The 24,321-nt window shown below is 47.1% G+C and overlaps 1 protein-coding gene across 1 annotated transcript in view; it reads left to right on the forward strand.

Annotated features, from left to right (window-relative positions):
* The window catches only part of LOC135906586 (uncharacterized), a 695,467-nt gene that overhangs the window by 146,537 nt on the left and 524,609 nt on the right, over positions 1-24,321 (forward strand). The window contains exon 4 of the mRNA XM_065438042.1: positions 19,246-19,480. Within this exon, the coding sequence (XP_065294114.1) occupies positions 19,362-19,480 (119 nt within the window). The 5' untranslated portion in view covers positions 19,246-19,361. The remainder of the gene's footprint in view (positions 1-19,245; positions 19,481-24,321) is intronic.

The following is a 24,321-nucleotide window of genomic DNA, read 5'->3' on the forward strand; positions in this document are numbered from 1 at the left end:
TGCGTAAGCTTCCGCACTTGCGATCGCGTGAGGGCCATGCACGCCAAGCTGGCAAAGAACGATTTTCCCTGTTCTTTTAGGAGCTGCTCCGAACTGTTAGAGAAAAGATAAGGAAAATGCTTTGGGAGGGCTGCCGACACGGCCGCTTCGCAACAGTGGCGGCAGCGTTGAGACGTCTCCGTCACAAAAGTTGGTGGCAGCGGTGGGATTCGAACCCACGCCTCCGAAGAGACTGGTGAGGAAAGAGTTATATGAATCGCGAAAATCAAGCGATGATGCCAAGCAGCGAGCGGATGCCGCACGTGCATTTGAGACGCGGCAGCCGCTAATCTGCTACCACTGCAAAAGGAAGGGCACATCGCGGCAAACTGTAAACAGAAGGTTGCTTTTGCAACGATTCGAGAAACAGAAAAGAACATGCGGTTGTTGGAACCCTATATGCAGGAGATAAGCGTTAACGGAAAAAAATGCCGAGGACTCCGGGACTCAGCAGCCACTATGGACGTGGTTCACTCTTCACTAGTTTCTCCAAACGACTTCACAGGAGAATGCGCGTGGATAAGGCAGGTTGCTGAGGAGCAATGTGCTTACTTACCGATCGTTACGGTGATTATTGAAGGCACTTTTGGCAAGCTTAATAGCTTGCCAAAAGTGCCTTCAATAATCACCGTAACGATCGGTAAGTAAGCACATTGCTCCTCAGCAACCTGCCTTATCCACGCGCATTCTCCTGTGAAGTCGTTTGGAGAAACTAGTGAAGAGTGAACCACGTCCATAGTGGCTGCTGAGTCCCGGAGTCCTCGGCATTTTTTTCCGTTAACGCTTATCTCCTGCATATAGGGTTCCAACAACCGCATGTTCTTTTCTGTTTCTCGAATCGTTGCAAAAGCAACCTTCTGTTTACAGTTTGCCGCGATGTGCCCTTCCTTTTGCAGTGGTAGCAGATTAGCGGCTGCCGCGTCTCAAATGCACGTGCGGCATCCGCTCGCTGCTTGGCATCATCGCTTGATTTTCGCGATTCATATAACTCTTTCCTCACCAGTCTCTTCGGAGGCGTGGGTTCGAATCCCACCGCTGCCACCAACTTTTGTGACGGAGACGTCTCAACGCTGCCGCCACTGTTGCGAAGGAGGATCCAAGGCGACGGTGATTAAACGAAACATTTATATGCAGTATGTACAAGGGCGTTACATGAACGGCTCAGAGGCCGGGACTTAATGGACTCGCACTAAAGCGTGTGGTGAGAAACGGGAGCACGCCTCTGCTTGCTGTCGTCGTTGTCGTCCCGTGGTTCGGGCTTTTATAACCACAGGAGTCGATGCAGTTGCCATCGGCTCGAACCTCCAATCAGAACCCACCATGGGTTACTGTGCGAATTTCGACGAATGGACGAGAGGCACCTGCATCAGGCAATCCCGGTGAAGTGGTTCAACGGCGCCGCTCCGGCGGCGCCACCGGATGTAAACCGAACACGACCCGGCGTCGGGTAGGGCGAATTCGTTCGGCGCCCAGCTTCAGCCGCATGCCGGCAAAGCGAACCTTTGTTGGGAGCTCTAGCACAGCAGCGCATGACAAAGCTGGTTATATTTTTGAAATAGAATTAAGGAGGCAGCAAATTAAGAATAATTTCTTAAGAAATGGAAAGCCTATGCCTAGAGAATGAATATGTTGGTTTATGTTTACCTCGCTTCAAACTGCTTAGCGTGCCTTTTCTTACCCTGAAAAGAACCTGCAGACTGAAGTGGCCCCTTCGGCAGAGCTATTGATCAACGGCCTGTGAAATGCACGTGAATGATATGTGTCTCCTCACTGCTTATCTTTCCAGTAAGTAATGCAAACAAAGGATGAAAAAAAAACTCTTCTACAAGTTTACACCATTTATTACGGATTGAAACACGGTAACTTGCAAGCAGATGTCTAAATATGTAGAGGGTGTCCCAATAAACTCTTATACACCCAAAGCAAAAACAGAGCAATTGCTTTACATGAAGAAAACATAGTGCATATTATTTCCGTTACAGTGGATTAGCGGCTACTGATTTCTTTTATTACTGATATTTATTTATGCAATTGCAATCAATTACAGAACTCGAGACGTACTACACTAATTAAGAAAGTTTCAATAAGACATTTGGGGGTACAACCAAGAGACATCTAATTCTGGCGTTTTCAGTGACGTACTATATAAGTACTTTTTCCACTGGTAAATAAACCCTGCGAAATACGAAATACGAAAAATACGAAAAATACCACGTTACAAAAAATACGAAAAATACCACGTTACTGAGCTCCCACTCGCATCATAAATCAGTGCCCTCGATGAAGCTCCCTCTGAGTTAGCCAGAACAAAATATAGGAAATAAAAAAATCGTAATCCAGCTATCTTCCGCGCCCCGGCTGACATAAGACGTCGCGTTTGGTGTTAGTTGGGAAGAAGCCGTGATAGCTGTTCTACCAGCTCAGATAAAGCGCACAGATTTGTTTCTTGTTTTTGACACAAGGTCGATGACCACAAAAGAGTATGAACGTCAGTGCAAAGGTATAAAGCTGCGTTTTCTGTTTCGTCCTAGTCACTGTGTCGTTCTGTAATGAGCAGAAGGAAAACATAATCCTTGGCTTTGGAGCTGCAAATGGCACCAAAAGAAAGGCCGCATATGTATGTCACTCATGGAAGTGGGGCGGTCGACCAAACGCGTCGACAATTATAAGAAATTATGAAAATCTGAGAACAACCGGCCGGTTCCAGAAATAGCGGCGGAGGAATCCGTCTTTGAGTACTAGCATTTATGACATAGCATGGAGAGAGAGAGAGAGAATAAACTTTATTCAAGAACCCCGGTCCGGGTTCGCCCGCTTTGTTCTAGTTGTCTGCCAAGCCGAGCGTCGTGATGAGCTCGATCATGGCACGTACGTAGTCGGGGGAGGAGTCCGCCAGCCACTCCTCAAGCGTCGTAGGTCTACGGATGGGTGAGAGTTTGGCAAGGCTAGCCTGAATAGCGAGACGGCTCCCCGGACAATCCCACAGAATGTGAGCATTATCCGGGAAGCCGCCGCATGCCATGCAAGCAGGTTTACCAGGCAAACCTTGTATGTAGTGTTGGAAGTGTGGGGACAAGAGAGAGTGCGTCTGTGCACGCCTCCATAGTACCGCCTCTCTTCGATTCATGTGTGTATCCGCTTGTGGATACTTCATGGAGTTGTTTAGTAAATCATCAAGTTTTTCGCGCCTTTCCGCCCGCGCGAAGGCATATTGCTCATTCAGACTCAGTGGGTCCGGTCAGACTCAGTGGGTCCGGCCACCACAGAGGAGGGCCCGGGAGATTTGCGCGGCATGTGGCATGTGCCACTTCGTTCCCTCTGATCCCTGTGTGACTCGGAATCCACTGAATCCGCACTCTAATGTTAGGGTGTGCGTTGAGGTGCGTTGTTAATGCTGAAGGTAGTGCCGCGGAAACGTTTCTGGCGGCGAGTGCCCTGCATGCAGCCTGGCTATCTGTTCGAATGAGCAGATTTCGTTCGTGTGGATTTGGCATGGCAGCGGCTTCCACGATAGCTGTAAGTTCCGCTTGATGTTGGGACGTAATATTGAAGTGTAGGCCCCATGATAAAGGTGTAGAGTCGGTTGCCACCCCTGTGCAGAAGCCTCGATTATTTGGAGAGGCGTCCGCGTATAGGATCCAGTAGTCGGTGTCGTCCTTGAGGTGTAGTGCTCGACTTTGTCGTCTTTCTGGTTGTGTGTCTGCCCCCATATTTCGAGGTATTGGGTCGACGGTAATATGGTCTAGCGTGTCCCACGGGGGATATTGTTGTTCCCTGTCTGGGCATTGTGGGACATCGTAGCCTAGATCACGCATTAATGCCCGTCCCTGTCTAGATAGCTTCAGGCGACTAAATTGTGCCTCTTGGTGGGGTTGTTTCAGCTCATCCAGTTTAGGCAGCACTGCCGTCTCATCAACTCGGTTGGATGGCGAATATGCAGGGGTGCCTAGAATAACTCTCGTTATCTGCCGGAGCATGGTTTCAAGTTTGCCTTTTTGTGTTTTGGTGACTTGTAAGTATGGATATTGGTACATTATTCGAGGTATAGCCAGGGCCATGGTGAGTCTTCTGAGCTGGTGCTCTTTGATACCTCTCACCCTTTGTGTTGTTCTTGTAAGTAGCCTCTTGACTTCGTGGAGCTGCCGAATTGTTTGCCGCACCCAAACGTCGGCCTTACCATTGTCCTGCAGCAAAAAGCCCAGGACCTTGATATACGTTTTTCTCAGGACAATATCTTGCTTCACTTGAAGTGTTATTAGTTTTCGTTCCTCTTCTGCCTGCGGTTCTCTTTGGTCGGTTACCACTATGTGCTCGCACTTGGCACTGGACAGGGTGACGCCCCTTTCTTGAAGGTATAGCGCCGTGACATTAATACCTGTTTGCATGGAGGACGTGGCCGCCCAGGTACCAATTTCTAAGTCATCAATTTGGAGGATTCTAAATTACTCGGCCTTTCTCCCGTACCACCTTAATCTGCATGTTTGCTTGGAAGATAGCGACCTGCAGAATCATCTAGATTTTCGGAGTTGGGTCCTATCCAATGCTCATGTGTCACCGGACTTCTTGAGCAACATCATAGTAGACAGATTAAGCCAATTTTCGGAGAAGTGGCCAGGTAAATTTGCGTAATGCACAGTGTTGGATTCTTTCTAATCCTTACTGGATAAAGTGCACACGGCCCAGTGCCAGTGGTCGTTCAATATGTGGTTCAAAATTTACGCCGGTGCTACAACCGGTCCCATCTTCTTCGATCACACACTGACTGGAGAACGTTACGTGGATGAAATCATTGAACCAGTGGTGGATGAGTTTCTCAGTAAAGACGTGCTGTCACGTCTTTCACTTTAGTGGTACCAGCAAGATGGGGCACCAGTACGCAGCAGGAGCCGAGCATGAAGCTGGCTGGACGCGACTTTTCATGCGCAGTAAATTAGAAGATACGGGCCTCTAAATTGGCCGACTAGGTTACCTGCCCTCTCCCCACTCGATTTCTTTATTTTGAGTGATGTGAAAGATTGTGTTTACATGATCGAGAAAGAAGTCAACTGAGGTCAAGGCAAGGATAACGGATGTCTGCCATGGATTTCCACCGACGGCCATAAAAGCACAAAGATGTAATAAAACGGAATGAGTACTGCGCAGCTGCAGAGGATAACCATTCGAGCACATTCACTAGAAAGCAGCTCCTGTTCAACGGCGCTTACAAATGCATAGGAAACGCCGCAATTAGCTGTCGATTGGGTCTGCCCACAAATGCCCCTGTGACGCTTCGATAATTACGACAATACTTCTTGAGGTAAATAATTATAATCACCTAATTAAATTTCAGTAACGGAAAAATTACTGGAGTCTAGTCCACTGGACTGGAAACAGTGTTCATTAGAGTTTCTAGGAGCGAGTATTTGCTCTTTTTTAAGTATTGGGGCATGACAGTTGGAGCACTCCATAATTCACCCCGTAACTGAAATTCACTCCAAATCAGGATCAACAGCAGTCATGCGCAGCAGCACTTATACTTGGACTCACGTAAAAAAGGCAGATGCTGCAGTTTTTCCGGAAAGGCGAAGCAGTATTAGTGATAGCGAAGTATAAAACAATTTCTCGAGTCAAGGTTACCACACCTAGAGAAGCGAGACTCTTCGTGGCGCGAGGGGACTCAGGCTCTGAAATGGGATTCTCTCGTACTATAAGGCCTCGTATACTCGGAGACTCATAGAAGGCCGCCCCATTTCAGCGAACAAATCTTCGGAATTGCACGAAATTGCTTTAAGTAGAGCAGCTGAAGAAGGATATACATACATATATACATACATATATATATATATATATATATATATATATATATATATATATATATATATATATATATATATTGTAAAGGGGTTTTATTCGGCTCTTAGAGCAGCAGCGACAAACTCAGCACCAGCAGGTAGGGTGCAGCCAGCGAACGAACTGGGTACGTGCCACGCGATGGCAACGGGGCTTTTCAGCCTGCCGATCTTCTTCGTCACAATCCCCCCGGAATTGATGAGTAGCCATCCTGCCGACCTAGGAAGAGGTGGGCGGATCGTAATGCTGCTTCAGACGGTCAATGTGCACAGTCTCTCGCCCCCGACGACGCAGATCGGAAGATGGGGAAACGGGTTCGACCACGTAGTTCACTGGTGATGTTTGTGCAACCACGCGGTAGGGCCCGTGGTACTTCGGGAGGAACTTGGACGGAAGGCCAGGAGCAGCAACAGGCGGGACCCAAAGCCACACGAGTGAGTCGACGTGGAAGGGGTGAGGGGGAGGACTGAGGTCATAGCGTTCTTTTTGGCGGCACTCTTGAGCAGACGTCAACGAACGGGCCAGTTGACGGCATTTCTCGGTGTGCTGAGCAACCGTAGAAACCGGTGAGCATTCAGCAGGGTCTGGCCGATACGGGAGAACCATATCAATGGTGTTGGAGGGATGGTGGCTGTAAAGCAGAAAAAATGGTGAGAATCCGGTAGTGGCTTGAGAGGCAGTGTTATATGCGTAAGTGACGAACGGAAGTACAAGGTCCCAGTTGGAGTGGTCAGATGCAACATGCATTGATAGCATGTCACCAAGAGTTCCGTTGAATCGTTCTGTTAAGCCAGTGCGGTTAATAATTTGGCATTCAGATAAGAGTGCAGGACATCTGAGAGGAATACGCGGCCCCGATCGCTGAACAGTTCACGTGGTGCGCCATGGCAGAGAATGAATTTGTTTAGAATGAACGAGGCGATGTCTTTTGCTGATGCGGCAGGCAAGGCGGTGGTTTCAGCATACCGTGTCAAATGATTTACGGCGACAATAATCCATCGGTTGCCAGCGCCAGTAGACGGAAGAGGCCCATATATATCAATGCCGACACGGTCAAATGGCTGAGCTGGGCAGGGAAGTGGTTGGAGAAGTGCGGTGGAGAGATGCGGGACACATTTGCGTCGCTGGCAGGCAATGCAGGAGCGTACGTATTTGTGGACGAAGGTGTACATCCCTCGGCAATAATATTGTAGGCGAAGCCGTGTGTAAGTTTTTGACACTCCGCCGTGACCACATTGCGGGTCAGAATGAAAAGCGGAGCAGAACGCTTGTCGTAGGTGGCGAGGTACTACTAAAAGCCATTTGCGGCCGTCATTGTGGTAGTTGCGGCGGTGTAAAAGTCCGTCCCGGATTGTGAAATGCTGCGCCGGTCGGCGTAGCGCTCGAGGTGCCGAAGTTGCCGGAGGATTTGACAAAAAGTCGAACATCATGACGGTCCATGGGCCTTTTTGTTGCTCCGATGTCAGGTCGAGGATGTCAAGTGGTGAGATGTCATGTCTATAAGTAGAAGTGGTGCTGTCTGAAGTAACTGGGGAGCGTGAGAGGGCATTGGCGCGGCGTGTTTGCGTCCAGAGCGATAGGTGACACGGATATCATATTCCTGGATTCGGAGGGCCCACCGAGCGAGGCGGCCCGACGGGTCTTATAGGTTGGACAACCAGCAAAGAGCGTGATGATCCGTCACCACGTCAAAGCATCGACCGTAGAGATATGGACGAAATTTTTGAAGAGCCCATACGATAGCCAGGCACTCTTTTTCAGTTACTGAGTAATTGGCCTCAGGTTTCGTGAGGGCACGACGGGCATAGGCGACTACGTATTCGGCATTAGTGTTCTCGCGTTGTGCGAGCACGGCACCAAGGACGACACCACTGGCGTCAGTGTGAAGTTCTGTAGGTGCGCTGGGATCAAAATGGAGCAAGATTGGCGGAGACGTGAGTAGGTGACGAAGAGTCATAAAGGCATCATCAGAGGCTTCCGACCAAGCAGAAAGTTCATTGTCGCCTTGGAGAAGTTGGTTTAATGGTGCGATCACAGTAGCGAAATTGCGAACGAAACGTCGAAAATAAGAGCATAGGCCAATGAAGCTGCGTAGTGCTTTCAAGTTAGTGGCCTTTGGAAATTCGGATACGGCGCGAAGTTTAGCAGGATCAGGAAGAATGCCTTCTTTGGAGACAACGTGGCCTAATATAGTCAGTTTTAGAGCTGCAAATCGGCACTTCTTTAAGTTAAGCTGGAGACCAGCATTCCGGAGAGAGGTGAAAACTTGATGTAAACGCCGAAGATAGGTCGGAAAATCAGGAGAAAAGACGACAATGTCGTCGAGGTAGCAGAAGCAAGTATGCTACTTCAGGCCGCGTAGGATGCCGTCCATCATGCGTTTGAAGGTGGCGGGCGCATTGCACAGACCGAATGGCATTACAGTGAATTCATACAAGTCGTCTGGTGTTACAAACGCGGTTTTCGAACAGTCAGCGTCAGCCATGGGCACCTGCCAGTAGCCAGAGCGGAGATCTAAGGAGGAAAAAAACTCCGCTCCTTGCAAACAGTCAAGTGCGTCGTCAAAACGTGGCAACGGGTATACATCCTTTCGGGCAATGTTATTAAGCCTTCGATAATCGACGCAAAATCATATGGTGCCGTCTTTCTTTTTAACTAGGACAACTGGTGATGCCCAAGGACTACTAGAAGGCTGGATGACACCGCGATTGGGCATATCGTTCACCTCGTCATTGATAACGCGTCTTTCAGTCACCGATACTCGGTAGGGACGCTGTCGAATTGGTGCATGGCTCCCAATGTCGATAGTGTTCGAAACAGTCGTTGTGCGGCCGAGTGATGTTGCTTGGCAGTCAAAAGACGAAGAGTGGCCTTGGAACAAGCGAAGAAGTTCGTCGCGCTGCGTCGTCGTAAGGTCACTGGCAATAGCTGGCGTGAAAGAACGCGGCAGTGACTGAGGAGGCGATGCCTCGAAAGCAGGAAGATAAGTGGAGTCGCCCATCGTGTCAAATATTGAAGATGAGGTCAGTGGCTCTGCTCTGCCAAGGTTTTCACGGCGGCGTAAAGTAATTGGTTCAGCCGATGGGTTGGAGACGCGCATGAGAGAGGCACCAGCTTTGAACTCGAGGACGGCGAACGGCAGTGGTAGTGAACGGCGGCGAACTAAGAGTTCCGACGGAGCGAAGAGTACTGTGCCGTCATCTACAGATTCGCAAGAGATACTGACAAGAGTGGAAGACCAGGCAAGTATAACGGTGTCGTCTGAAACAGCGATTTTGCGACAATGGTCCTTATGGTCAGTGATAATATCGGTCGGAAACTGAAAAAGCTCGATTTCAGCGTGGGCGCACTCAATGATCCCATGATGTGTGGAGAGAAAGTCCCAACCTAATATGACGTCGTGTGAACATGATGGCAAGACGATGAATTCTAGGATATAGAGCACCTCCTGAATTACGACACGAGCACTGCAGGCGCCGGATGGCTCGACGTGCTGCGCGTTGGCAGTTCGAAGAGACTGTCCAGAAAGTGGCGTCGTCACTTTTCCGATCTTGCGGCAAATACGGGCATCTATCGCTGAAAGTGCAGCGCCGGTGTTGACAAGTGCTAGCGTCAATGTTCCTTCGATTGCGACTTCAATAACATTCTTCGGACGAGTGTGAGACCTTATACATTTCGCTGGCAGCGCAGTTCTCGCCTCCTGAACTGCCATACTTAGTTTTCCTGGCGCAAAGGGCTCCACCGCCGGCGCATGGGGGAAAGCGAGCGACGGCGAGGAGAAGGTGAACGGCGAGCGGCGGAGAATGCGGTGTCGACGGCAGAAGGAGATTCAAAGGCGTCCGAATAGTGGCGGCGTTGTTGGAAACGCGGTGCATATGGACGCACATTGTTCGGGACGTTCGGTGTGAGCAGGCGACAGTGACGTGCCACGTGTCCAGCACGGCCACAATAAAAACAAATCGGACGGCTGTCTTCCATGCGCCAATGATCTTGAGGTCGTGCATAGTTCACCAGTGGACGGACTGGAGGGGATACGGATGAGCGCAAAAGGTGGGCGAAGGGGGCCGTAGGTCTGTAGCGCAGACCTCATCGCGACTTCGGCGTACGTCAGGGGAGCGGCCGTCGGAGCCTGTTGAAGAGAAAGCGAAATGTGGTCGGCTACCTGCTCCTTGACGATAGATTTGAGAGCGGGTGCCAATGGAGTGCTCAGCTGGCCGTGTGCAAGTGGAATCAAGGAAAGCTGACGAGCCACCTCTTCACGGACGAACTCCTTGATGTGTAGCAGCAGCGAAGTGTTATCCGGGGCAGCAGCCAAGCTCGACATTGAAGTGGCCTGAGGTGTAGATTGGTGGGTGGCTGCGCGTTGGTTGCGCCCTTCGTCAAAGCTTTGACACAGACTGACGAGTTCAGAGGCTGTCAAGGGATTTTTCGCCAACAGCATCTGGAAGGCGTCTTCAATGCCTTTCAAGATATGGCGGATCTTCTCGGCATCAGGCATTGCGATGTCAACGCGATTGCAGAGGTCGACAACATCTTCTATATAGCTCGTAAATGTCTCTCCGCACTGTTGCGCACGGCCACGCAAACATTGCTCGGCGCGAAGCTTGCGAACCGCGGGGCGCCCGAATAACTCTGTCATGTTATTCTTGAAGGCCGTCCACGTCGTCAGATCACGTTCGTGGTTGCGGTGCCACACGCTGGCGACACCGCTCAAATAAAACGACACGTAATAAAGTTTTTTGGTGTCGTCCCAGTGCTTGTGGATGCTCACCAGGTCGTAGTCAGCGAGCCAGTCTTCGACATCATCGTCTTCTGTACCACTGAAGATGGGTGGGTCGCGTTACCGCAACGGGCCGGGGCAGACCACGGTAGTAACCGGGGCAGCGGATTGTGGCTGTGGTGGTCCTTCTTCCGGCATTATGAAGATGGGCTGCAGTGTCCGATTACGAAGTTCAAGAATTCTGGTTGTACCCAGCATCTCCACCAATTATAAAGGGGGTATATTCGGCGACAAACTCAGCACCAGGAGGTAGGGCGCGACCAGCGAACGAACTGGGTTCGTGCCACGCGATGGCAACGGGGCTTTTCAGCCTGCCGATCTTCTTCGTCACAATATATATATATATATATATATATATATATATATATATATATATATATATATATATATATATATGTATATATATATATATATATATATATATATATATATATATATATATATATATGTATGTATATATATATATATATATATATATATATATATATATATGGTGGGCATTTATTGTACACTTCATCATCTGTATATTATCATGATCAAGTGTATGCCCTTTATCGTGCGGGTAGGCGCATCATCATAGTGGACTGTGCCGAAAGTCCTTCGCCGCGTCTCTTAGGCTCAATAAAGGTCTGCCCCTACGGCGACGTCACAAAAGTGGAGGATCTTCTTGATCCCCTGTCCTCTGTATGCCTGGCATACTCTCTGGAGCTTCGTTCTTGTCGCCGCTTGTGCCGACTGTCCGCCAGCATGTCGCAGGACGAGCACCCTGGCGCTCCTACCGCAACCACCGCGACACCGCAAGCCGCACCTTCTCTGACCATCAGTGGCCAGCAGCGTGATCCCCATCTGTTCGCTGGTCTTTGCGGTGAAGTTGTTGATGAGTGGCTGGACATTACGAGCGCGTAAGCTCTGCTAATCGGTGGGAGAATCTACTCAAGCTCCACCATGTCTCGTTCTATTGGACGGGTGTGGTGAAGACCTGGTTTCTCAACCATGAGATTGATTTCTCCGAACGACACCACCTTCAAGCGGCCGCTTCGACAAGTATTTGGAACGCCGGCGGTTCGCTCCACCCTTGCAAAGAAAACTCTTGATAGACGCAAACAACTCTTCGGTGAGTCCTACAGATCGTACATCGAAGATGTGCTTTCACTCTGTCGCCGTGTCAATGATGATATGGCTGAGTCGGATAGGGTAAGTCATATTCTGAAAGGCATTGGGACTTTGGCCTTCAACGCGCTCGTCGTAAAGAACCCGGCTAGCGTCGCTGAAATCGTCTTGACATGCAAGCACGTCGAAGTGCTCGAGTCGGTACGCTTGCAGCCGGACTGCGAGCACCGTTCTATGGCGGACCCTGACCTGCGTGTATTGATAAAGGGCGATTATCCGCGAGTAATTTCAATCACTTGGCTTTCCATCACCGTTTGTCCTTCCTCCTCAGCCTTCTGGTGCAGCGTTGCGCGACGTCATCAAGGAGAAGCTCGCGTCCATGACTTGCTCTTCGTATGTTGACCCTCCTGCTCCTGGCCCCCTACCAACATACGCCCAGGTTTCTACAGCGCCTCCAACTGGCGTCCGTTTCACGTTGTCTCTACCGACGTACGCGCAGGTTGGTGTCGGTCCTCCGGCCAATGTCCTCTGAATACCACTTGAGCCTTCATCGCGGCATCTGACCGCACTATCTCCCAGCGTATCGAGTGGCCCCAGTGCCCGCCTTGGCGACCATCTCATCCTCTATGCTATAACAGTGGTTATCGCAGCTACATATCCGTTTTTTCTGCAAGCGCCAACAAGATGAGCTTCGCGGGTATGACATGAATGAACACGATGCGTATGCTGGTGGTGCGACTTCTGAAAACCCGCGTTACGCGTCCCCTCCGCGCCATTCCACATTTCCGCACGCAACAACCGAGACACCGAACGGTTACCGCAGCACCAAGCGCCGCTCACCTTCGCCCTTCCGCCACCCCTCGTCCCCGCTCTGGCCTGCCACGTTCACCTCTGGTCATCGCCCGGAAAACTAAGTAATGCAATTTTCGGAATAAAAACTGCATTCACCGACATTACTACAAATCTTCCAGTGCACCCTTGTAATATGATGCCTGTGTTTCTTGAGGTTGTGCAAGTTGAAGGTTAGGTGGACACTGGTGCCACTTTATCTGTTATGCATGCTGATATGTGTAAGCGTCTCAGGAAAGTTACGCCTTACGATGGACCACTGCTGGTTGCAGCTCAAGGGGACTCTGTCCACCCTTCCGCATTTTGTGCTGTGCGTGTAATACTAGACGGCATTATCCACCACGTACAGTTTGCTGTGATGTCGCCATGCTCCCACCAGCTAATTTTAGGATGGCATTTCCTTGCCTCTGCTTCTGCAGCTATCTTTTGTGAGCAACGTGTCGTACCTATGACCGACACTGATATTCTATTGGCAACGAAAAGTACGAGCCACTTCGTCTCCTCGCTGCAGAAGATACCGCGCTATCGCCACGCAGTCAGCAAATTCTGACCATCACGTCCGATGTCCTAGACTATGGAAATACATTAGTATTACCTTCTGCGCATTGTTTCACAAAGGGGATATCCATTGTATCAGACCTAGTTAGATAGGACAGTGGTACTAGGATTCTCGCCTGAAGGAACACAACAAGCGAGAAAATTCTTCTTCGTAAAGGCGCGACTTTGGCTTGCGTTGTTCATTTCGAGCCTCTCTGTGCCTTTCTCCTGAAGGTGGTTTCGCCTGAAATCACTTATGCTGGACATTCTCCCTCGACCTCTGCTCTTGCAGTCGTAATCAGCCTCGATTTGACCCCTTCGCAGACACCACAGTTACTTAGCTTGTTCACGAGGCATGAAACTTGATTCCACGCCCATTCTTCCACATTCGGTCAGACTTCCGTCACAACGCTCCGCATTAAGACAGACGACAGATCTATTGTACGTCGCTTGGCTTATCGGTTGTCTCTAGCCCAGTGCCAGATTACTCAGCAAAACGTCGCCGACATGCTGCAACGTGAGATATTCCGCCCCTCTGCTAACTCTTGGTCGCCTCTCATCGTTTTGGCCCGAAAGAAAGATGGATCCGTGTGATTTTGTGTCGATTACCGAGCTCTCAACAAGATTACGTGCAAGAATGTATACCATATGCCTCGCAGTGACGATGCACTCCACAGCAGCGGGCTAATGCCAAAAAGGCGTCGAATCAGAAATAACTATTTTTGTTTTCTCCGGTGAAATTATGCATACTTAGCGTGTACACGTCATATATTATGGGGAGCTATCGTGGTATTCGTGACGTCGCGTGACAGACAGATGAACTGGGCGTGGTCCAAAAAGCTTTTGTCCGATCGCGGTGGGCTGATTGCAGAATTGGAATAAAAAAATTTGGAATAGTTTTACGTTATGGTGCCCATGGTTTCCTCTTTTGAATGAAGCAGCTTGTTTTACCTTGGCCTGTATTATCTCACTCCATCATATCTACCAGTGCTTTATATTCCTAGACTGTTGTAGGAAAAGCCTCCATCTTTTTCTACATAATTTTTGCAAACACTGTTATTTGCTTTTCTTTCAGATTTGGAAAGTTTGATGCAATTCATTAGTGTTTTGGCTCAGTATCGCTTCCGAATCTTAAGAATAAACGTTTATGGTCGCTACAGATGTTATCTTTTCAGTGTGCATCAGTAATTTGGTGTAGTCATTCGTAGGCCATTTGTGAGACAAGGCATGATCGACGCATTATTTCCTATTTTAGTATGGCCACGTTACCTTTCCATGACACTCATTTTTCCTGTTAAGTACTGTAACGTTCTTTTCATCACAGAGATCCAGCACCAGATAACCATTGTAATCACTACATCAGTCTATATCATCCATGCGTGCATTCATATCTCACGCTAATATCGCCTGGTCCGAATTCTTACACTCATTAAATGGCTTCTAATGAACTCCTTCAATTCCTTATGCTTTACTCTGCTATCACTACCTCCGCACATATCTTTGCGCACATAGGATAATTATTCAAACGAAAGCGCGATTGGTGGCATTCAAAGGCCCTGGTACCCTTGCCTATAAATTATTTCGGCTTCGATAATTTCGTGATTTACCTGACCCCTGCTGTGGCCAACAATGGAGCAGGATATATACTGTGGAACACACGTAGTACGTTGGTCATCCCGTTCACTGACACCGGATTGCCTGTACTGTCTGCAGCGCGCATCGAGGAACCCTTCCCGCTCTTCGTTTACGTTATAACGGCGTTCCTTTATACGCTCATTGAGAGACCTTAAGCTTTGTCCCACATCATTCTTACTACATGTTCATGGAAGGTAGCACACTACTGCCTTAGCACGCTTAACAAACTTGTTCTGATGATTCTTATTGCAAACTGGCTTTTTAGGTAGGCCAGGCCTGCATTGTATGCACAGACATTGCAATTTTGTCGCAGAGGAAAAGACTACTTTGACATTCGCACGGTGCTTTGTCTTTTTTATTCGGTGCGATATACCGTGGATATACGGGATGACCACAACTTTCCTTAAATCGGCTAGAGTCAGGCTTGCCAGACGACTTTCAATTCAGAAGATCCTCAGCAACGCTGACAAGTATACGCGTGGGATAACCCACCTACTAAAGACGGATTATCTGGCCGTTAAAGCGCACAGCTAAAACTCACGACTTGACGTACATAATGCATTGGACAGGCATGCCTCCACACTTCTACTCCTGACCAATATTGAGTGCGCCGATTGATATGAGAGCAGTGAATTCTTGGCGCGCCCCTCGTACTTCCAGTAGATATCTTCGTCAAGGAATAAAAAGTTCATGTCAACAGAGCGAATACTTCCGTCAATAGGCAACTGATGTGTTATATCTAGAGGTGATAAGACCTCATGTACCACGTATCGCGTCCCATTTCATTCTGTGCTCTTGTCCTTTCGTGCGCTGTGAGCCTGATCAAGTCAGTATGGTACAGTATGGTACTCGGTAACATATTCATGGCCAGATCTAGTATAAGCATAAAAATACAAAAATGTTAGCCACACGACAAAATCCGCCATAGGGGAATCGGTAAAGAATGCAGGAGTAATGTGGTTGATGTGGGTTTGGCTCTAAGTAGAAACAAGCTGTCTGTTGTATTTTTGCATTTCCTTTCTGTCGAATGTTTCAGTTTTTAAGTTTTAAGTTTTTATTTTCAGTGTGTCTTCCTCGGCTTTATTGTCCTTATGTTGGCGTATGATTAGGTTTTCTAGCCGCGGGTAGGTGTTGGACACTTCCAGAAACGATACTGTCTATTTACACATGTTTGTTATATGAAGAATGCGAATGATTGGCATAATCAATGAATGGATGAAAAATAAATAAAAGAGCTCTCAACCTTGCCCGAAACATGATGCATCGATATCTATAGGAAATTATTAAACAGCTAACGATGTACGGATAGTGGTTTTATCAGCTGCCTACTATTGTTAACATTCGTTTACTAAATAAAATACCAAGCATGGTGTCACGTGCGCAAATGCAAACATGAACACTTCGCTCGTTGATCGCGGACAGTCGCTGTGGAAATCCTGGGCGTTCGTAGGAGCGGCAGGAGCGGCGATCGAATTGAGCTTTCTGCTGCCGCTCGCTTCAACGCCAACTAAGCAGCGAGAACACAGCGCACATCAAGCTTTCGGCCCATGACGCACCATTTTCAATACTCGTCATATTCAATACAGGGCCCACGCGGCACCATTTACCAGCGCAATACGCAGCCACCGCTATAAAGACACCCCCCCCCTCCACCCTCCCCCAGCTGCAGTGTGCACAGTGGAGATGGCCTACTGCTTCCCCCCCCCCTTCTTTCTTTGCACGCGTGAGCTCAGGTCATCATTCTTGACGCAACCTCGCACGCTTTCGCTCGCATCGACAGCATACCACGCGTGGCTACGACGCTCTCGCCCTTCCACTATACACGAGTCGTGGCGGTGCCAACTGTGACGGCGGATATGCGCCTGTAGTGCATTATGATTGCCTTCTAAATAATAAATCTTTAATAACTAGTTCAATAAATAAATTCGCATACGTATTTTAGCCCTTTGGAAACCTTGATACTCGTAATTTGGATCAGTGACGTTTTGCAGCTGTCCACTTTGCCCGACTGCAAATTCAGAATCGGTAGCAAACTGCGCTGCGTGCTTTCATGCAAAGGAGGTGCAGAAACGCGAAAATGGATGCGAAAGTGGCAGTAGCCATAACCGTTACACTGATAACATGCGTTGACAAGGACAAGTAAGGCTTTAAATGAAGAAATGGTAATGAAAAACGCAGCCTATTACCGCCAGCAACCATGTGCCAAGCTAGATGCAAGCTGAAGAAATGAAGAAACAAGTCTTTACACATATAGTTCTACACATATTCAGGTTTTGTCACAGAATACAACCTAGCTTATAGGTGTATGCCATCTGGCATCACGATTGAGTGTTAGGATATTGTTCAGATGCAAAGCGATCATTTCTCAACCAAAGATCCTCATATTTACACTGTTTCTTGCTCTTCTTCTTGTGACCGCATGTTCTACCGGTTCTTCAGTACGCTTATTACACCCCTTAGCCTCTGTCGCACTGGCTAGAAATGGCAGCCCTTTTTTACGGAGATTCAGCAGGAGCACGGTTGCTGTGGTCCGGACTCCCTCCGGCCACCCCATGTTCAGAAGAAAAATCTTACGGCTACATAGACAAGCAATTAAACTAGGGGCCCTACCACGGTAAACTATTCCAATATGTTTTTATTTCATTCTCCTGACGTCAAATTTCTGTAGCCGCTGGAGCAAACACCGGACGGTCACCTACAGGGTTGTCCGAACAGACCAATCAAACGCTCTCCTTGTTCATAGGAGGTCACTTTTGTTTGCTTGAAAAACGAATAACATTGCCTACACTGAGCAGCTTGTCTTAGCTAATTGGCTCACAAGAGGCGAGGAGCACGCTCAAGTGGAGAAGTGATAGTCGATAACGGGATGAACAGGGTGGTGCCGGCGTCTGCGATTGGTTCGCTTTTCCTTACTTAGCTGGCGGTGGCTGGTCGAAATTCGCGACGGCATGCAATGGAAGGTTAAGAATGCCGCTAAAACGGATCCTCATCAATGATGAGTTGGCAGAATGAGGTCGTAAACGTGCCGAAAGGGATCGAAGTCGTTACACGGCTACGCAAGACGTTTTTTAATACGCAAATAAACCCATGCTCTCGGCAGCTGCGAGTACCTAGCGCCTCAGCGATTGGCAGCAGCTATCTTTTATTCCTTTCCGAATGGGGCAGCCTGCGGCTATTCGGAAGGAAGTTTAGTTTTGTTCGGCATATTAATGCATCTTTAATGCGTACACGTCACTTTGACGCGGTGAGTTTTGAGGTTTTCTGACGTCGCGTGACAGGCAAGTGAAGTGGGGGCAGCCCGAAAACTTTTGACTAATAGCCGGAGGCTAATGGCGAAAAGGTGTCGAATCAGAAATACCATTTTTCTATTGTTCGGTCAAATCATGCATAATCAGTCTGCACACGTCAAATCAGATGGGGAGCTAACGCGGTTGTCGTGACGTCACGTGACAGGTGAAGTGGGGGTGATCCAAAAGTTTTTCACGAATCACAGAGGGCTGATTACAGAGTCGGAATAGAAAAATTGGGAATATTTTTAGGTTATAGCGCACTAGTAGGGCTTAGGAGTGAGGATCAACGGCGATTATCTCAGCAACCTTCGAATGCAGACGACATTATCCTGTTAAGCAACACTGAGGACAAGTTACAACAAATGATTGAAGGCCTAACATAGAGGTCGTTGGAGTTGGGTTGAGGATTAATATGCAGAAGACAAAAAAATATCAATAACAGGGCAAAGAAACAACAGTTCAAGATCGCCAGTCAGCCTCTAGAGTCTGTGGAGGAGTACGCTTACCTAGGTTAGTTACTCATGGGGGCTCTGATCATGAAAATAAAATTCACAAATGAATGAATATGGGTTGGAGCGCATACGGTAGACGTATGATCCTGATTGGAAGCTTACCATTATCATCGAAAAGAAAGGTGTACAATCAATGCATTCTGCTGGTGCTAACATTTAGACAGAAATTGGAAGATTGAGAAAGAAGCTCGAAAGCAAGTTAAGGACCGAGCAAAGAACAATGGAACGAAAAATGTTAGGCGCAATGTAGCGAGATAGCAAGAGTGTGGTGTAGACCAGAGAGCAAACGGTGATAGCCTATACTCTAATTGAGATTAGGAGAAACAAAATAGAGCTGGGAAGGACATAAAATAGGTTAGGTTAACATAGGACATAGGTTAGATAACCGGTGAGCCATTAGAATTACAGAATGGGTGCAAAGAAAAGGTAAGCGAAGTCTAGGATGGCAGGAGACAAGTTGGGGTGATGAAACTAAGAAATTCGCAGATGCTAGTTGGAATTGGTTGGCGCAGAGCAGAATTAATTGGACATCGCAGGGAAAGGCCTTCGTTCTGCAGTGGACAGAAAATAGCCTGATGATGATTGGGAGAAGGCGATCGATGCAGTTCAACATTTTAATCGGTCTCAGTCGTAATGCTGTGTATAACTTTTTTTTTCGTTTCAGGATTCGCAGGCGCGAACAAAGTGCTATTTTGCTTCATTAAGGCTGATGATGCTGGTGGTTACGATTATGAGTTTCCCGCCGACGATGTTTGCACCCACGTGATTCTGGGCGGCAACATGCTCTCACAAGCCGCACAGAATTGGCAGCATGATGACAGATGCTACAACAAATTGGTAGAGTTACTTCACAAAGGCACATACAAGAAAACAGAAGCAGGACTCTCAGTGGATTTTAGGTGAGCTTTTCCTCTGTCATATATGTAGTGACTATCACGTTATGCTGTAGTGAAAACATTTTAACGGTCATGAATAGAAATATTTCAGTTACCTTTTCCTTAAAGCTACCTGCAAAAAACTATGGGTAAAAAGTAGAACCCAGAGTGTGCCGATTTTAATCATGTTGTATTTGGCCAAAGTTGATGACGCAGAAAATATTATCACAACACTATAATGAATGTAGAAGAATATGGAACCGATCTTCCAAAGGAAATTACAAATCAAGACTGCTTTCAGTTTAGCATTAAGATAAGTCGTATTGTAAACATACACAATATTGTAACAATGTAAAGTACTGTAATTTATACATTACTGAATAAAATCTTGAAGCAGGAAGGCAATAGCAGAGTTAAAATACAAATAAACTCCATAGAGTAAACGATCCTACTGCATTTACAAGAAACAAGGTTTTCGCTATGGTAAAGTCAAGTTATTTTTGTCACTGTATTTCCTAACAGTACGTAAAGGTGTGGTACGCGTGCACAGATGATCAAACCTCAATGACAAATATGCGACACTCATAAGGATATATTTGCCATGTAAAGAAAAAATACACCTAAGTAGGGATGCAATAAAGGAGCCAAAAATAATGCTTACATGTCAACCATGAGTTGAAGCGAAGCATGGTTTACTACATGCCTCACTAGTGTTTTCTTTGTGTTTCGTAATTAGTTTGTTTAATAATTTCCTGCTGTTTTTCCTGTGTTGTGATCACTCTCGAGGCAGAGTTAGGGCGCAATGCTTAAGAAATGTAGTAAATTTGAATTTTGACGTTTACCGTGAGATGTCGACAACCAGAGCGCACCTGTGACCGTAGCAATGTTTGGCGCGTGGCATGGGTGTCGAGTTTAATGTGTGAGGTGGAAGTCTCTCGAAGGATTTTGACTCATTCAATATTTCAGTGCAATGCTCGCCATATTTTACGACACGCTTTAGCTCAGTATATTTTTTTCCAGCGAAGCTGTGTATGGCTAGGATCTGGAAAAATAATTAGCCCAAGCACTCTGTACAGATGGTTAACCAGCGAAGCTGAAACGTGCCGCCCCGGTGTATATCACTGGATAAGTATCGACGGTTCATCAAAGTCTTTCTCATTTACTGCTTCCGTTTTCGTGCTTCCTAATGGGGTTACACACACGTTGAGCTGCGATGGAGAGAACAACGTGCGTGACGGTATGCCCGCAGTCCGCCGTTGTCGCTTGAGTTCGATGTATCGAGTTCGCTCGACCGTGTGATTAGCAGCATCGCCCGTCGTTGCTGCTTGTGACTCTTCAAACATGCTTCAAAATTCAATCTGTCCGTTACATAGGACAATCAATGGCTCATACCCCCTTAAGCAGTAACTCATACGGCAAAAACACTGCCTGCCCATTACGACGACAGAAGTCAAATTGTACGCCGGAATGACGAGCGGCAACGGAGCCAGCCGAGATAGAATACGACGACGCTCGCGCTGTTGCCGATGGTGATAGTTTTTTCGACACGCGAACACGATAGTGGGGAAACTAGCGCTTAACAGCTTCGCTGTAGAAATGTGTCCGAAGTGTTGACTAGAACACATCATCACGTGGGCTGTTCCTCATGATTGTGCAGAAAGGGTCCAAACTCAATGGCAGATACTTCTGCGTGCCCTTCAACAACCCTATTCATACGGGGTACGCAAAGAAGCCCCAGGCACAAGGGTCACAACAGATGGTTCACAGAGAAGCTGTATATGGCTAGGGTTCCGCGCATTTTTGTTTTATTTGAAGAAAAAGTAATATCCTCAATGACTCATAGTCCCGTAAGCATTCAGGCTACCGTAAGCACGCAAAAAAGGCAATGGGTCATAGCTCCGTAAGGAAGAGACTACTAGCACTCAGTAAAATGAACCGAAGAGTGCTTAAACCCTTTCTAATTAGCATACAACATAGAGAACAGCATCTCGGTAACTGTCACCATCAATGGCTCATACCCTCATGAGCAATGCTTCATACCCCCCGGAAGCAAGCAAAAAATGCAATGACTTATATCCCCGTAAGGCTCATGGCTACTCACTTTGCGTGAATTAGCTGCGATGGCACTACAACTGTTGTCGATGATGGTTATATCAATGTGTATGTGCCAGCACCGAAAAGGAAGCGGTTTTTGCGTTTCTTGCTGCAGGCATATCGCTTGCGATACAACACCGATCGAGCTTAACGGCGTACGTGCATCAATTTGACATTATCGAAGAATGTGGTTGCAGTTACGAGCTATGACCACTGATCAGGACAATAAATGAGTGTTCGTACAAGCCAAGACCATGTCCGTACCTTTCGTCACTATATATCGTCACGTGGTAGTGACGGTTAAGAAGGTAGCGAAACTGTGATTAAAGAAAGGCGCGTTTTATTGGGCGAACTTGTGCCTTCAAAAACAGGGTACACTCAAAGAACAACGGTAGCGGCGAACACGATCGGCGGTCGTCGAAATCTGATAGGCGGGTCAAGCGCGTCGGCTGTTCCACGTGCCGTCCACGAAGTACAACATTATTCGCGTCGCGCACACATGCAATCAGATTACGCAAGGTTCGGTCACAGACAGGGGATGGAAGCATCGATAACATTCCAGAAAGTTCCGATACATGCAGGCGCGTCCTGCGCTGTGCGATAACATTTGTTAGGCGGTGAAACTTGTCACCCAAGAAAGAAACAAGTACACGTGTCAATATGACCTCGGACCAAAACAATAGTTCGTACCTTAGTTCAAAATTATGTGTCACCTGAGCGTCGTGTGCCGTAAATCTTCGCTGGTAAACCAGCTTCAGAGAGTGAAATAGCTCATGGTCTTTCGAAAAAAAATTGTATAACTTTTCAAAAAAGGACTGTTACAGCTTAACGGTGTCAACCGCGCAAACGTGCTAGTGCCACTGCTTGCGCTTTGCCGCTCATCATTCTAGCATAGAATTTCACTCCGGTCGTCGAAGCGGGGAAGCCGCGTTTACGGGGCTTTAAGCTATTGCTTAAGGTTGTATGAGCCATTCATTGTCTTACACGACGGACACATTGAATAACAGAGGTAATACGCTAATGTGTGCGCGTTCCGATATCGCCACGATGGCCACAGATAAGGACAATAAACATGTTCTACCTTTGTTCACTAGTCTGGGTCATCTGCGTGTCGTGTGCAAAACAGCTTCGCTGGTCAACCACGTTCGCAGTGTAGAATGGCTCCTTCCGATTATAAATCCCGATTATACATAGTTGAATACGAGTTTTCCCACGATAATTTATACAATTCGTTGAATTCAAGAAGTTTTTTACGAATGCCATCGTGGTACATAGTGGCACAAGCTGTACACGCGAAAGTCAATAAATCACAATCATTATTTAATAATGCTGCGTGTGGTGCAATGTGCATATTTTCTTTCGTATATATACCGCACATTATGCACAACCTGTGCACACTGGCAACTGCGCCACAGACAGCTTTGTCATTCCACGCCAAATCAACAGGCGTTTATTTTTCGACCATCACAGACATACCTGCGAAAATTTCCACATGTTTCTTGGAGTTCAAAAGTCATCCTCTACCTTTATTTTTTCTTGCCAAAATTTTGTTGAGTTTTGATGACAATTTCGTTTTCCTGCCAAGCTCAGTTACATGGGATCAATCAACATTTTTTCTCAAAGACACATTGTATGATCCACTTCTTCAAATTGAGTTTATGACAACCCAAAGATTCGATGTGACTGCAAAAATATCCAATTTTATAAATATTTGTATACTTCAATTGGTTCTGGCACTAGCAAAAGCGTGTAAAATTGCAAAGTTTGAGCTTTTTTTTTCGGAACGTAGAAAAACGTGGAAGTCACCTATAAAATATATAATGGTTGCCCAGTCAACATAGTACAGTTGGAAAATATTTAAGCTATCGAAGGGTTAGCAATTCGCATGGAAAGAAATTGTAAAGTTCGATTTTTTTGCAAGAAGTTCGATGTTCAAAGTAAAAAAAAGGTGCCTTGGAGGTCGGTCTAAAAATATATGCTTTACATCATTAGATACCCCTAGGTGTCTACTACGCATGTGGGAAGTTATAAAAAGGTATTTTTAAACACAAGAATTGTTTTTTTTTTAATTTTCAGAATGTGGATCACGCAAACAGCGTACATATATGAAGCGTAGCCGTTCTGCAGTGACATATTGGCAACAAAGTGATCCCAAAGAACTATTCAACAAGGAGCTTGTGGCTTTTTTATTGTATGCAAACTAAGACAAGCGATTTCAATCGCCGTATCCCTGGCTTTTTTTTTTCCATGGCTAAGAAAATTGAATCTCAACCGCGTTTGAATACATGAGTCTGAACATAGCCCGTATCACTTTCATAGCTGAGCTAGTGCCGGCTGTCAAATAGCTTTAACAGTTCCTTTCTTCGACGAAGACGTGAGTGCAACTTTTAGTTGAAAAAGTGATGTCGGCTGAAAATATTGTAAAGACCTGTGTTCCGTTAATGCGCAGAGCATTCGCAAACCTGGACGACAGTTCTACCTCTCGCTTAGATATTACAATGTCCGCCACCCAAATTGGTTTTATATGTAAAAGGCTTTCACGTGCCCAGTCGTACAGCTCAAATGGTGTCGAAATCTACCTTGAGAAAGGCCTTCGTAGGCTTGCCTTGGCAGCCAACTTTTTCAGGATGCCACCCACTCCATCACATGCACTTTTTTCGTGTGATGTAGCAGAAAAATGCCATGTAGCATCCAAAGTGAAATTTTCGTTGTGATAGCACGGGTTTGCAAAATTATTTCTCTTCTTATACTGGGAAGCAGCCCCATCCGAA

This window comes from Dermacentor albipictus, chromosome 5 (genome assembly GCF_038994185.2).
Source record: "Dermacentor albipictus isolate Rhodes 1998 colony chromosome 5, USDA_Dalb.pri_finalv2, whole genome shotgun sequence".
NCBI lineage: Eukaryota > Metazoa > Arthropoda > Arachnida > Ixodida > Ixodidae > Dermacentor > Dermacentor albipictus.